The sequence below is a fragment of the Hemiscyllium ocellatum genome, chromosome 31, assembly GCF_020745735.1.
Source record: "Hemiscyllium ocellatum isolate sHemOce1 chromosome 31, sHemOce1.pat.X.cur, whole genome shotgun sequence".
NCBI classification, from domain to species: domain Eukaryota; kingdom Metazoa; phylum Chordata; class Chondrichthyes; order Orectolobiformes; family Hemiscylliidae; genus Hemiscyllium; species Hemiscyllium ocellatum.
The window spans coordinates 22,599,444-22,615,220 of NC_083431.1; the positions used below are offsets into that span (position 1 = coordinate 22,599,444).

At 38.4% G+C, this 15,777-nt stretch overlaps 1 protein-coding gene across 1 annotated transcript in view; it reads left to right on the forward strand.

Annotated features, from left to right (window-relative positions):
• phf12b (PHD finger protein 12b) overlaps positions 1 to 15,777 on the forward strand; it is an 84,291-nt gene that overhangs the window by 17,919 nt on the left and 50,595 nt on the right. The window contains exons 3-4 of the mRNA XM_060848118.1: positions 11,848 to 11,920; positions 14,699 to 15,116. Of these exons, the coding sequence (XP_060704101.1) occupies positions 11,848 to 11,920; positions 14,699 to 15,116 (491 nt within the window). The remainder of the gene's footprint in view (positions 1 to 11,847; positions 11,921 to 14,698; positions 15,117 to 15,777) is intronic.

Below are 15,777 nucleotides of genomic sequence, written 5' to 3' on the forward strand. Positions count from 1 at the left end.
TTTAAGATTGGAAAGGCTATTCTGCCAAGTTTAGGATTTTACTACTTAAAATTTGAGAACAAACATTTGTGTACTTTTGTTTGCTTCTCTCCTTTGAAAACAGTATTGTCTGCTTGAATGGCACTACTCAGCCCACTAACTATAAATAAATATTGCTTGCCTTATTAAGTTTGCTGTTAGCAAAGTGACTTGAGAAACCAATCTGTAGAAGTGGATTTCTAATCATAGTTGCATTAGTCCTTGTTATGACACTTCAAAGCAAAATAACATTTTTTTAACTAATTGGAGGCTGTGTCATGATAAATCTATTAACTTACAATTGGTGATGATACCATTAAGATTTGTTGATAGCTCGCCTGTCTCCCAGTGGTTGACACTATATTTCTTGATGTTCTGTTGCATCCTTACCAGTTTGTAAGTGTAGATTAGCCTTTTCTATACCACCTAGTTGTGAAAGAATTAACAATTCTGCATATCTATAAACTGTACAAAAGTGCTAGTCAAGTATTGTGGGAAAATTAGTATGTTGAAATGTGAGTTTAAAATATAGGATTAATTTGTTTTAACTTTTGAACAAGAATTTGTAAACTTCTCGTGACCAGTAGGTTTTGTAGAGGACTGAGGTCAAAACATTGCAGCCAAGATTGAAAGCATTTCAGTGTATCTTGTGAATAGAAGGGAAATCCTTTGTTACCACTCTGAGTCATTTGAAGCTATTCTTGTCAAAATCAAAATTTAAAAATTAAAAGACAAAGAAAATTGAGAACTTTTTTGCTTTCACAGAACTCTTCATCTCCAAAACAACAAATAATCAGACATCATTTGACATGGAGTTCACCTTGGCTTAGCCTTACTTCTGAAGCAGATCAGTAGTAAAACCATTAGGAAGATTCTTGGAGAGCCATTTGCCCAGTATGCATTTTCCTGACATAAACATGTTTACAACTTAAAAGAAGACTTTTGTCAAAATCCATATTTATTTGATCAGAAAATTGAGTTTATTTAGTAAAATCTATTTTGATCATGTCCTTACACAATGAGTGGTACTTTTAAAATAAATGATACTTGCTACCATTACAGGTACCTTTTTAACATGGAGTCACAAACTTGTGATATTGGAAAATGTAGCAGTCAGTCTGTGACCAGATGTTTCAAACGTAATAAGATAATTGAGGCGGTAAACTATTTTAGCGATGTTCATTAAACACCTGAAGTTAGCACAGGCTGGGTTTCAGTTATCTCCTAAAAAAGCCTGCACCTCTATGTAACAGTCCTTATGACTGTACTGAAGCATTTTCCTAAATTGTGTACTGGTGATTGTCAAATGGACCTTTTTGATTGACAAGCTTTGAAGTGATATGAATGCTACCGCCAAGTTAACTAATGGTCCATATGGATCCACCTAACATTTTTTGCCTGAGTGCCAAAAGTGTAAAGAACCCCATAGAGCAATAGTACTTAATTTCTAACCCAAAGAAACTAAATTGGTTTTTGTATGAATGCCATGGTTAACAATCTTCAGTTTGAGCTTGAGGTTTAAGGAACTAAACAAAAATGAATTATATTACTTTGCTCTAATAAACACTTGTACCTCAGGTGATGGCAGGGCATCTCTCATTACAGTACTGAAATTTTCAATACATCGTACTCTAAAATTTTTGCACCCCATTAAATTCCAGTCGTTTCCTCCACTAACATTTTTCATGATGTCACTTGTGTCATCAGTTCAGTAACTGAGACTTGAGCAAATGAACCAAGTTGTCTGAAGATAGGAAGATGCTGATCTTCCATAACAGTAATGCATGGAATTTTTGTATCTACATGGCTGCAACTATTTCAGAAGTCCAGATTGGCATTGTTTAAAGGCACAAAATGTTGTGCTAATGTAGGAATGAATGTGAATATATGCTGCTTTCAGACTGTAGCACATTGAGATCTCTCTCCAATTAAGTAACTTTAGCATTGCGCTGCTGGATTTTGGCAATCAGTTCTGATGCTTCAGACTGCTGCTTGCACTTCAAGATATGTCTGGTTTCTGTCCATTTCGTTCGAATTTGCAAATTTCTTCTGTCACTTAATGTAAGAGAGGTATGTGTAGAGTTAGCATTATCCATTGTTTTATTAGTTTTTGACTTTCGTGCTTTTTTTCTTTGAAAACCTTGGGCACTCAGTTGCAAGCCAATTAGTTCATGATAAAAATCATTGCCAATCAACCCCAAAATGCCACAAAGTTGCTTTGAGAAGCAATGGAAGTAAACAATCAACTGTCTTTGGAGTTTAATGCTGAAAAAGCTTGATAGCATTGGTTATCTGCGTTTTCAATGCTGCTTTTCCAACGCATATCATTTAGCCATCCCCCTCCAGCACAGGTTGCTGTTGGTGCCAGTAGTGCCCATTGACTTGAGAATTTGAAACTCCTTTTTGATCAACGTTAGCCAGGCAGTTTTGTATGTGACACTGGAGCTATTGTTAGTGATGTGTTTATCTGGAGATTAATTATCTGGCTTAACCTTAAAATCCACAAGCTTGCATCAATATGTCGGTTTTTGTTTTCTAAAAGGAAAAGCATTAATGTTAAGTGCTTTGATAGTTCTTGTGTTTGTGTTCATAATTGCAGAAGATGAGACTGATTTGCAGGTAGCATCATTATTGATCATTTTGTGTGATAAGTTACTGACTGCCTTCAAATTTTTCTGGTTTAAGTATGTCTAACTAAGAATGCAAGTAGCCTGAAGGCTGTCCAAATCTCTCCATGTGATAGTTTGATGTCTAAATGTTTTGCACTGTGTCAGAGACCTTGTCTAGTATAGTGGACCATTCCTCCCATCTTGGCTCCTCATGGCGAGTTCATCTGTAGGATGTCATGTTCTTCATTTGGGAATTTTGATTTTTTTTAATTATGACTTTTGAATTCGCAGTAAATCTCATTGTCCAGGAAGTCCTCCAGGTTAGTTTTGAAGAACACCTTTCCTTTTTTTTTGACCTACTGGGCAAGTAAAACTGGAGGAAACTGGAATGAGAATAAGAAAGACCCAATATCCATGACTCAATTGTTTTCTTTTACTGTCAAATGGTTCTAAGATACATGTCACTAATTCTCTGTTTGGAAATCCATTCTAAGTGTTGATCATTCTTTGAGCAAAAATGAACTGATATCAAGTCAAAATCTGCTGTTTGCTAATTTGACTTTTCAAAATGTCTGACATCTGCCATTTCCAGTTCCTTAACTGTTTTATATCTATAAGATGATCTTAGATTACATCTATATATAGTGGGGGTGAAAAAAATCCACATTTCAACAGTCTATCTTAATTCTTATCTTTTTGTCTTTTCTGCATTTTTTTTTCAACCCTTAGACAGCTTCATTGATCTTCAGGGACTGAATTATGATTTTAGCTAATCTGTTGGATTTCTTAATTGCATTTCCTGCCACTGTTGGTTCCACTTCTGCAGTTGGTTTGAGTATATTTGTATTGGTTATAATGCAAATATTAGATTTTGTAAGCATTAGATGGTTGATAAAAGGCTTCAAGGTAGGCAGATTGGTTGCAGGTACTATTTGTCAGTCTAGCTGTTGCAATTGAATTTAACATGGAATGTAATGAAATTAAATTGGTACCACTATACCACTTTGAGAAGAATGAGAGAATATACTTGAGTTGAAGGCATGTGTTTTTGATGCACAAGCTTGAAGGTTAAACATCATTTCTGTGATCTGCAAGGGGGACAGAGATGGTCCTTCTGTTTTCTCTTCTGCGCATTTATTAGCATTCCGGAGTGAAATATCTAATTTGAGGCTTTGTTCCCTTGTCTGTATGTCAAACAGATTTTTAAAAATGTCTGTTAATTATCTGGTTGCATGTTGTTTATAAAAGAAACAAAAAGCTTGGTAACATTTCTAGCAAGAACATGCATTCGTGCTGTTGGGATTGCTCTCTTTATAATTTTCTTGCTCAGGTCAGGATGTCTTGTGATTTGTTTATTTTTTGTTTTTATGGTTTTGAATGAATTTCAAAAACTGAATTTGGTCTGAGGCATCTTCTTAGTTTTGTATAGTACTCCCAACAAATTGAATGTTTTTTGATACTAACCAGAGGAATTTCAACAACAATCTCCTAGTTTGACTGGGTTCACTGTGCCTATGTTTTCTTGGAACAAGGTCAGGATAGTTTGGCTAATGTCTCATCGAACCAGGTGTCCTGTATTTCTTTAAAGATGTCTTGGTAGATTTTTTTTAATCTGAACCCTTTCTTGTTTGAACATGACTACCTCTGGTTTTAATCAAAGGCCAATTTTTGCAGTCCACAGAGAACTAACTTTTAAAAAAAAATTCATACATGAGATGTCGAACATTGATGGCAAAGCTAGAATTTATTGTCTATTCTCATTGCCCTTGAAGTGGCAGTGAGCTGCTGCCTTGATCTGCTGTATCCTGTCATGTGTAGGTGCACTCAGTGCTGTTGCAACAGGAATTCAGGCTTTTGACCCAAAGACAGTAAGGATTAGTACAATATTTTCAAGTCAAGATGACGTGGATTGAAGGGAAACCTGCAAGTGTTACCATGTGTCTGCAGTCCATGTGTTTCTAAGTGTAGAGATCCTCTGTTTGGAACATTCCTGTTGTAGGAGCTTTCGCACATAGCTACTTTGAGTCTTGTAGATGTTACACTGCAGCACCATTGGGGGAGGTGGGTATTTGAAGGGATGTATTGGGTGCTAAATAAGACTGTTGCTTTCTCCTTGAAAGGGTTGAGCTTGTTGGATATTATTAGAGCTGCATTCATCCAGGTTAGTGGAGAATAATCCATCCCGCTACTGCCTTGTGCCCTGTAGATGCTTTGGGGAATCTAGAGGTGAGTTACTGGCTACAAAATTGTGATCATTTGTATATTGTTCCTTCATCTCGTGTTCATAGCAGGCCAAGAATAGTAATGTAACAATATAATGAGCTTGGATCTTTAAGCAGGAAGGGGTTGTACATCAGACCTAAGTTAAAGGGCTGCCGTTTGACTAACTGGAATCCTATCTTTGTATTTCAAAGGGTTTCTATACAAACATCACCAACCCAGTTGCAACTTGTCTCAGAAGCAGTGCTTTATCATTGGAATGTTTTTGTTCCACCTGAACCTCAGATATCAGACTTTGAGACACCCCCAACTTGTTAATTTCAAATCAGAGGTATTTTTGTTGAGCAAAGGCAGGCAGGTAGATATGTGGAGTTAGGTATATTTGCCTCAGACCAGCAATGACCTTATGGAATGGTAAATGGGCTCAAGGCTAAATGACTCCTGTTTCGATATTTCTGAATGATAAAGCCATTTCAAGACTTCATAAAGACTTACCTGAATTATTAAAGAACTGTTTTTCTTTGTTTGATTTCAGTTACAAACAATGCATTATGAAGGCAGCTTGGAAAGGTTTGTTTTATTTGACCGTACAATAGATTTTTGTGGTCCAACTGGAATTTGCCTTTCATAATTAAGGCTAAGAAAACATCTACCTTTTCTGAATTGTGTTCACTGCATTTTAGCGTAATAACCAGCAGGAGGAGTTTTGTAATCGTGAATGTCCAGATATATGCTTGCCAGAAAGTCTGAAAAGAAGGCAGCTTGATCACAATGAGATATTTGTGACATTTGTATTTTACTGCATTTTGGTGCTTTGACACACAACTTGCGTGTATCATTTAAATATATAATATACTCTTAGTTGCTGCAGTGCAGATGGAAACTAATATTTCACACTTAATTTAAATAAGCAGCTGATTATGAAATCTACCAGATGTGGATAAAACCCATGTGGCTGCACCCATATTAGAGTAAAGCACTGAATCTGTAGAGACAAACTGGTTAGATTGCTACTTTTTAGGTTTCTCTGATTTTTGCATAAAAAATTAACCAAACTTGCCGATAGTGAATCATGAAATATTTCCATTTTACTTATTATAGGTGTTGGGGACTTAAGTGTATGCTATTACATTACTGTCTTCTGACATTTACAGACTAACTGACTAATGAAAATGTTATGTTACACATTGCTGGATTTTATGCATTGTATGCTTAAAATTGTATCTTCATTTGAGTTAACAGCTCAGGTACATCATACTTCATCTGATCTAAAGCGGGTGTTATAAGCTTTGGTTGAGCAAAATGCAGTGGACTGAGTGGTCTGATTTCTGCTCCTATGTCTTATGTTCTCCTATATTGTGGTAACCAGAACTTTGCAGAGGACGTAGGTATCCTATGTGCCTTCTTAGTCACCCTATCCATCTATCCTGTTGACTTCAACAATCTCTGGACATGCGGACCAAGGTCCTGTTGATCATTTATACTGCCGTTCATCATATACTTTTTTGCTTTGTTAATCCTCCTGAAATGCATCACTTTATGCTTCTTTTGGATTAAACTCCAACTACTACTGTTCTCATCTCTTGACCAGCCTGTCTAAATCTTCTTACAGTCTTGAGACTTGGAAAGCTTTCCCAATTCTCAACCTCAGTGGTACTGTTCATTTTTGGTAGGAAGAGATGTAGCTATCTTTGTTTTGGGGCGTTGTTTCTGTGTGCATAGTCAGATATTTTCCTATGTCTTATAGCCTTATTAAGAGAGTCACATATTAGACGGATGAGTAGAGTTGAGAATTACCATATCAACCAAACTCTCATTGGAAAAATGGAGTGGATTGGATGGGCTGAGTGGCCTTTGCTGTTTTTGAGAGTAATGGTCATAGTGTAGTGGGCGATTTGTGGTGTTTTTGGTTATGATAACCAGTTCTTTTTATATTTATTGCAAATCTTGGAGATTTTTCCCCTGTCATGTTGGGTTTTTGTACTTTTGGTGTTCAATTATCCAGCAGCATGTATAACTGGTGGCACAGTGGTTAGCACTGCTGCCTCACAGTGCCAGAGACCTGGGTTCAATCCCGCCTCGGAACTGTCTATGTGGAGTTTGCACATTCTCCCCGTGTCTGTGTGGGTTTCCTCCAGGTGCTCCAGTTCCTCCCATAGACCAAAAATGTGCAGGTTAGGTGAATTGCCCATAGTGTTAGGTGTAGGGGAATGGGTCTGGGTGGGTTGCTCTTCGGAGGTCGGTGTGGACTTGTTGGGCCGGAGGGCCTGTTTCCACACTGTAAGTAATCTAATCTATGTGCTGAGAGTGTTTCTTTGTCCTATTTTGATATCAGCAGCAACACAAGATTGACACACTGTTCTTAAACAGACATGTTAAAAGACTTTTTTTAATGTTTAATTGTTCAGATGTTTGCATTTATTCTGGATGGTATTTTATTCCATTTAAAAGTATCTGTTGTGTTTTTGATGTTTGCTGTGTCTCATCTGTGTGGAGAGAACCAAAATTTATTCCTGCCAGAATAAAACGAAAGGCACACTCTGTGCTTAGTGGTGCTGGGATGTTTCTGTCATGTTTTTTAGCTGGATGTAAACATCCACGCAAAAAAATGTTGCATATATTTGGCCACTTCACAGAATGAGGGATTCCCACGAGTTGATTTTGAGGTAGCTTGTTTACTTTTAGTGTTATGCTGGCCATTTCAGAAAGTCTCCGCTAAATGCCAGGCTCTTAACAAAAAGGCTAAACTTGTGGAAGCTGGGCAACGCAAGTTCTTCTGGTATAGTTTTGTCCTTCATAGTTCAGCATTTGTATGAACAGCCTTTTCTAGCTCTTCATTCTCTGGCTGACAGGAATTGCCTGATTTGCATCACTTTGGAGTTTATCATTTTTGTTGTGTCCATATCATTGCATCATTTACCTGGTTGTTTCTACAGATATCATGCCTATAAAAGATGTGAGGTACAGATCCAAATGGCGGCCTTGTACCAACCATGGCTGGGCAAGACTGTTTGACTGTCATCCATGTAGCCTCTTTTGGATCATGTAATTTTTTTCTGCAAGGAGGAGGTGTGGCTGATGAATCTAAAATCTGTATTATATTTCCTGAGTAGTTGTGAGAAACAATGAGCTGAACTTGCACAATGCTAGTCAGTTGTGCTAATATGATTGTTTGTCCAGCTGATTTAGCATATCAAGAGTAAAGTGACTTGCTGCAATGAAAAAGACACACACTGAGTAAGTTGGATCTAAATTGCTTGCTTATCAAAATTAAATGGAAGTTTGCTATTTACCTACAACCAAAATGACGATTGAACAGTTTGATGGCTTAATTTGCTGCTATCACTTAGCTGTTGCAGTTTCACTATTGAAAAATCATTTTAGGGCAATAGATGCTATTTTTCTCCCTGCAGATTTTTTTTGTAGTGCAAATTAAACTCCCTTATTAATTACCTGCTTTTGTTTAGTATATAGTTACAGATTTTAAAAGCTACTTTCTAAATTTCCAATGGGCATTTGCCATAATAGAGAACTTGTAATCTCTGATAAAACCCATGTGATGAAAATTTGAAATCGGAACAGGAATATTAATCTCCCCCATTTTTTTTTTCCCCAATCCAATCACATTTCAAGCCATGAAATCATCTTGCGGCAGCTAAAGTGCAGAAATGCCTAGGAGAATATGGGGAAATTAAACTTTAAGAATATTTATTCCATGAACCCCTTTGACAGTCGAAACCAGTCCAGGAGGTCTTGTGAACCAAATTTTATCAGAAAAGGCACTTGATTGGCGGCATCATAACTAAGTTGATAATTGATAGAGTCTCCTCCTCTTGATTTTAAAAATACATTTAGCATCCACGACATCAGTTGGTGGGCAGTGTAATATTTTAAACTCTGTTTGCCTGTTGATAGGGGGCTACCCAGTCATTTAATCATTTTACAAACTTCTACCAGGTCACTTACACTCTCTGCTTTCCTAGAATAGAATTAGTATTGTGCCCTGTTGGTTTTAGGTCTTTTCTCTCTCTGCTTCTTTCAGTATTCTTTGTGAGTGGTGAATATTTGTTGTCAGCTTGAATAACGCTCATGATGTTTCTAACTCATAACTACTTTTCTTTTTTGGAGGTATAAGAGAATTTCCTCATTAATAACAGAGGTATTAGAATTCTTGATAACCCAAACAGTACAGTGGATGAACCTACACCACAGGGTTCAAGAAGGTAGCCCACCACTGCTGCCTTGGGGCACACATTGGGTAGGCAATGCATATTGAATTTTGTGATGATATCTTGTATCCTGTGAAGAAAAATAATGAAGTAGTCTCTTTACATTCTTGAGTAGCTCAGATGCTGTTATATAGAGTCAGGGACATGAACACCATAGAAACGGCCTTGTCTTAGTCGACCAGATATCCTAAATTAATCTAGTCCCATTTGTCAGCATTTGGCCCATATCCTCGAAATCCTTCCAGATGTTTTTTTTAAATGTTCTAATTGTATCTGCCACCACCACTTCCTCTGGCAACTCATTCCATACGTACACTGCTCTGCATGAAAAATTGCTCCTAAGGATCCTTTTAAATCTTTCCCCTCATGCCTTAAACCTATACCCTCTAGTTTTGGACTCCCCTATCCCAGGAAAAAGACCTTGTCTATTTATCCTATCCATGCCCCTCATAATTTTATAAACCTCTATAAGATCACACCTCAGCCTCTGATGCTCCAGGGAAAATAGCCCCAGTCTATTCACCTTCTCCCTATAACTCAAGCCCTCCAATCCTAACAACATCCTTGTAAATCTTTTCTGAACCCTTTCAAGTTTCACAACATCCTTCAGATAGGAAGGAGAGCAAAATTGCATGTGTTCCAAAATGGCGTAATCAATGACCTGTACAGCTGTAACATGATCTCCCACCTCCTATAATCAGTGCGCAGGCTAATAAAGGCGAGTAAAGCAAAAGCTGCCTTCACTAACCTGTTTTTCATGGAACTATGAACTTGAACTCAGAGGTTTCTTTGTTCAGCAACACTCCCCAGGACCTTACCATTGTGTGTAAGTCCTGCCCTGATTTGCCTTTCCAAAGGGCAGCATCTCTCATTTATCTAAATAAACTCCATGTGACACTCCTTAGCCCATCTGATCAAGATCCTGTTGTACTCTGAGGTTACCTTCTTGACTGTCCACTGCAACTTCAATTTTGGTGTCATCTACAGAAATACTAACCACACTCCTATGTTTACAACCTGTCTTCAAGTTATTGAAAGAGTTTCTGCTTGCTTACTAGAACTGATGGGACATGTTCAGCTTTGCTTACCTGAAATTGAAGGTGAATATGCCACATCGTCGTCAGAGAATTGCTGTGTGCTGACAATGCCGCATGAGGAACACTTTCATTACTGAGTGGTCAGGTGTTCTTTTATCTCTTAAAATTTGATTTGACCATCGTGAAGCCGACTGTCACAGTCTGGAATATTGCCATGCCAGCATCTCTCAGCATTGAAGTAACACTGAGGTTCTTGATTGCTTCATATAGCTAGGCTCCACAATTACCGGAAGTCTACTAGTTAATGAGTACGTGTGTGTGTGTGTGTGTGTGTGTGTGAAACAACAGCAACTTGACTGCAAACAAGCAACTGAGTCTACCCAGAGTGCTTCCTGAGTATACCCCACTACAGGGATGAGACCTGGACAATGTGATAAGCAGTGAAAAGACTGAATAATTTCCAACTAAGCTGTTTCAGATTTTTCTTGACATGTCAAGATAAGTAATTTTAAATGTCTAGGAGCATATTAATTCTGTCATTGTGGACTCATTGCTAAGCAGCCATGTTTATGCTGGCTTGGCCGCAGTCATCGGGTGGATAACTGGTGTATACCAAAGACATTCTATATGGTGAACTGATCACTGGGCCAGGATCTCTTGGGTGTCCCTGTCTTCACTATAAGGACACCTGCAAGCTAAAGGGAAAAATGGCAGACCTCGGCAAAGGTCATGATTTTTGGAACCTAAATGTTTGTTTGGAAGTGTATGGATGAGGCAAGCAGAAATTTAAAGCTGAGCTGGCTGAGAGGAAGGCCTAGAGAATGCTGTGATCCTCATATCTTGCACCTTCTCAGCCCACTACTTTCCTTTACAGGAAAAGTGGCAGTGATTGTTTTCCCACAACATCAGGTGATGCTTAGCACGCTTGACCACCAGGCTGTAAACCATTGTCATATGGTAGACTGCCACCACCAACTGAACTTGACACTGGAGCAGATTCCAGAGTCATTACTGATACCTACTGAGTTAACTGATCTCTGTGAAGCCTTTCAAACTTCAATACTTTTCATTAGAAGTGGAAAAAAAATCCATTGTGTCTCATTGAATTTACAGCTCCTGCTGGAGGTATTAATGTATGAATGTCTAGTAAAGTTGTGATCTTGCAGTTGAATTGCTTGCTGATGTTTACTGTCGTAACTCAGAGGAACAATTGGCGTAATTTCAATATAATCTCTGCTTATTGAGTGAATTTGCTCAGTTTTTGACAGTGCCTCAATATGGTCAGGCTGCATAGTTGGAGTGCATCACACAGAAAATTATTTGATGTTAAAATGCTACATAACATGTTTTAGCGTCTTACTTACAATGGCTAATTCCTCGTGTATGGCCTAATCTGAAAGACAGGCTACCCTTTGATCTAAGACACTATCATTATTGCATAGTCAAGACTGGTGTTATGTGCTCAGTTATAGGATAGAATTTAAGCCAATGATATGTGTTTCAGATTTTTAAGCGCTGTCACTTGGATCAATGGAATGTCCTCTTCTTATAATGTCAGTTCTTCTTGAAATGTTTGCTGAGTTTGTTGTTCCATTAATATGGACATTTCTACAGTTGTTTTCAGCTTTCTACAAGAAATGCAGTAATGAGTTTGAATTTAGTTTATTCATTTTGAAATTTAAATTGTGCCAAGTTCTGAATGTAACTAACTGAATTGTTTTCTATATTGTTCAGTAATCCCCCACTCAGTGAAGAGATGCTTCCACCTGGGGATTGGATGTGTCACAGATGCACAGTTCGCAGAAAAGTAAGTAGGTTTGTTTTCAAAAGAATCATTTGATTTTACTGGTAGTGGAGAGAATACAAGTCTTTCCCTCACCATTCCTCTCTGATAGGCAGTTTCGGAGGGATTTGTCATTCTCTTTTAATTTGTGAGAGAACTATTTGAATATGTCAGTTTGAGCACTTTCAGTAGACTGCTTTTTTTCATTACGTGAGGCATCTTTGCTGGAACCTTCTGATTTCTACACGTTATAGGATCTTACAGTGTGGAAACAGACCCTTCAGCCCAACTCATCCATGCCAACTAGGTTTCCTCAACTGAGCTGGTCCCACTTGTGTGCATTTGGGCCATGTCCCACTAAGACTTTCCTATCCAAATGTCTTTTAAATGTTGTAATTGTGCCCACCTCTACCGCTTCCTCTGGCAGCTCATTCCATACATGCACCACCTTCTGTGAAAATGTTGCTCCTCAGATCCTCTTTATATCTTGCCCCTCTCTCACCTCTAAACCCATGCTGTCTAGTTTTGGACTCCACTACCCTGGGGAAAAGACTTTGGCTATTCACCTTATCTGTGCCCCCTCATGATTTTATAAGATCTGTATGGTCACTTCTCAGCCTCCTATGCTCCTGGGGGAAATAATCCCAGCCTATTCAGCCTCTCCTTAAACCTCTCACTATCCTTAATAATGTACTTGTAAGTCTGTCTTTTTGTGCCATTTCCAGTTTGCAGGGAAACCAGAATTATGCACATTACTATAAATGTGGTCTTGCCAATGTCTTGTACAGCTGTAACATAATGTCCCAGCTCCTGTACTCCATGCTCTGACCGATGAAGACAAACATGCCAAACACTGCCTTGTACACCTATGATGCCATTGCTAAGGAACTATGTACCTGCACTCCTAGATCTTTCTGCTTGACAATACTTTCACAGGGCCATAACATTAAAATTGTAAATCCTGCCCTGGTTTGCCTTACCAAAATGCAACACTCCAGATTTACGTGTATTAAGCTCCATCTGCGATTTCTCATCCCACCCGCCCTGTTAATCAAGATCCTGTTGTATTCTGACATGATCTTCTGCACGGTCCACTATACTACCAATTTTGGTATCATCTACAAACTTTGTAACTGCGTCCAAATTCTCATCAAAATCATTTATACAAATGACAAACAACAGTAGAGCCTTGTGGCACATGCTGATCATGGGCCTCCAATTGGAGTAACAGCCCTATACCATCGCGCTCGGTCTCTTACTGTCAAGCCAATTTTGTATCCAGTTGGCTAGCTCTCCCTAGATTCCATGTGATCTAATCTTAGTAACCATTCTACCATGCGGTCTACCTTACTGAAGGCCTTGTTAAGTCTCAGCTTTCATCTGTTTTCTTGGTCACCTCTTCAAAAGAAAAACTCCAAATTGGTGAGATATGATTTCCCATGCTCAAAGCCACTAATCTTTCCTAGCTTCCCACAATGTCCTAGAATAGACTTCATCAAGTTCTGTAGATTTATCTATCTTTTAAGCATTTTAAGACCTCCGGCACCCCTTCCTCTGTAATGTGGATTCTTTTCAAGACATCACTATTTTTTCCCCAAGTTCCTAGCTTTCGTGTCTTTCTCCACAGTAAATACAGTCATGAAATACTTGTTTAGCATCTCACCAATCTCCGGTGGTTCCACACTTAAATGACCTTGTTGACCTCTTAAAGGACCCTATTCTCTCCCCAGTCACTTTTTTTTCTCCTTAACATATTTAGAAACTCTTTGGATTTACGTTTACGCTACCTGCCAGAACTAATTCATGACCTGTTTTTGGCTTCCTGATTGCCCCCTTAAGTGTACTCCTATGTCCCTTTTACTCAAGGGATTTGTTTTATCCCAACTATCTATATCATACACATGTCACCTTTTTGTTTTCTTGATCTGAGTCTCGAAGTCTCTGCTCATCCCTTCACACTAACAGGAACTTGCTGTCCCTGAACGTTCTCAATCCTGCTTTTGAAAGCTCCCACTTACCAGGCTTTTCTTTACCTGTGAACAACCCCCCCAAAAAAAAGCCTGATCATTGTTTGAAAGTTCCTGTCTAATACCATCAAAATTAGCCCTGCCTCAATTTAGAGGTTGAGCTTGTGGGCCAGGCCTATCCTTTTCCGTAACTGTTTTAAAACTGAGAGAATTATGGTCACTGTGAGAGCCCTATTATCTTTAGAGCTATCTGCAATCTCCTCCCATACTTGCAATTCAATTTCCTGGTGTTTTTTGGGGGACCTATTGTGCAATCTCATCAAAGTGATCACCTCCTCCTTATTTTTCAGTTCCACCCATGAATCTTCACAGGACGACCCTCCGAAATATCATCTGACTACTGCAGTAATGTTTTCCTAATCAAAAACTATCCTTCTGTCTTACCTTCCTTTTCTGGAATATAATATATTTATTATTTAAAACAAAAACACAGTTCAACATTGTCTCCCATTTCACTCATGTCTTCAAATATAAATTGAGTCTAGATTCCAAAGAATGAGAGAATCCCTTTGCTTACTATTTAGAAGTACGTTTCTAATTTGCTTTTAATAGTGCAATGCTGATACATTTTTGAAAACAGATGCTTAGTTTCTAAGTCATGGGAGTTGGAGAGAATTCATTCCAACTATTTACAAGATGCTTGATTTTGGTTTCAAGTACTTTTATATTTTAAACATGTCAGTTTTCCTTTTAACTGCCTTGGTCATAAATTGCTACTGAAGTTGTAATTCTTAATTATATGGTATTGTTTGACAAATATTTTTCCTTTTCTTAGAAACAAGAGAAAAAAGAGAGATTTGGTCAAGTAAATGGTGTTATGGACAAACAGACGGTTAAAAGGACAGCATCCCCTACTGTTGACATGGACTTTTCTGATAAAGCTTCCAGCAAAGCATTGGATTCCAGGGTTGACAGTAACTGTAGATCATTTGCACAAGCAAAAAGTTTGGAAAGACGTGTCAGCCGACCCGGCACACCAACATCAAATGCAAGCACTGACACACCCACTTCTGAGCAGAATGAGGTGGACGATGATATGATTGATGTGGACGATGAAAACGCTGCCATCGAGGTGGACTGCTCCCAACTGCAAATAAGAAATCCATTTGAAATACTTATAGCAGCAGCAATGGAACGAAATCCAACTCAATTTCAACTTCCAAATGAACTGACATGTACCACAGCACTTCCAGGTGAGGGAGTCAGTGTAACTGCACTTGAGTTACTTGCAAGGTTTTGTTGCTCAGGTTGAGGTTTAGGGTGTAGGTTTGCTCACTGAGCTGTAGGTTTGATATCCAGACGTTTCATTACCTGGCTAGATAACATCATCAGTGGTGACCTCCAAGTGAAGCGAAGCTGTTGTCTCCTGCTTTCTATTTATATCTTTCTCCTGGATGGGGTTCGTGGTGATGTCATTTCCTGTTCGTTTTCTGAGGGGTTGATAGATGACATCTAGATCTGTGTGTTTGTTTATGGCATTGTGTTGGAGTGCCAGGCCTCTAGGAATTCTCTGGCATGTCTTTGCTTAGCCTGTCCCAGGATAGATGTGTTGTCCCAGTCGAAATGGTGTTTTTTTTTTCATCCATGTGTTGCTTATTTTCTTGGTGAGATTCTTCATCCCGTAAGTTCGACATCATTATTGCAACCTGTTAAGAAATACAGTGCGAACATAATTTAAAATTGTATATTGTGTACATTTGTACAAACTATAATGGTCATCGTATAATTATCCGAGATATCAATTTTGCTTTGTCACATTTGAAGATTCCAGGTTTTGGAATAACTTTGCACCAGTAGGAGTGATGTTTAATGATCTCTTATTTGGATTTTATTTGGGAAGTTGGACTCTGGCAA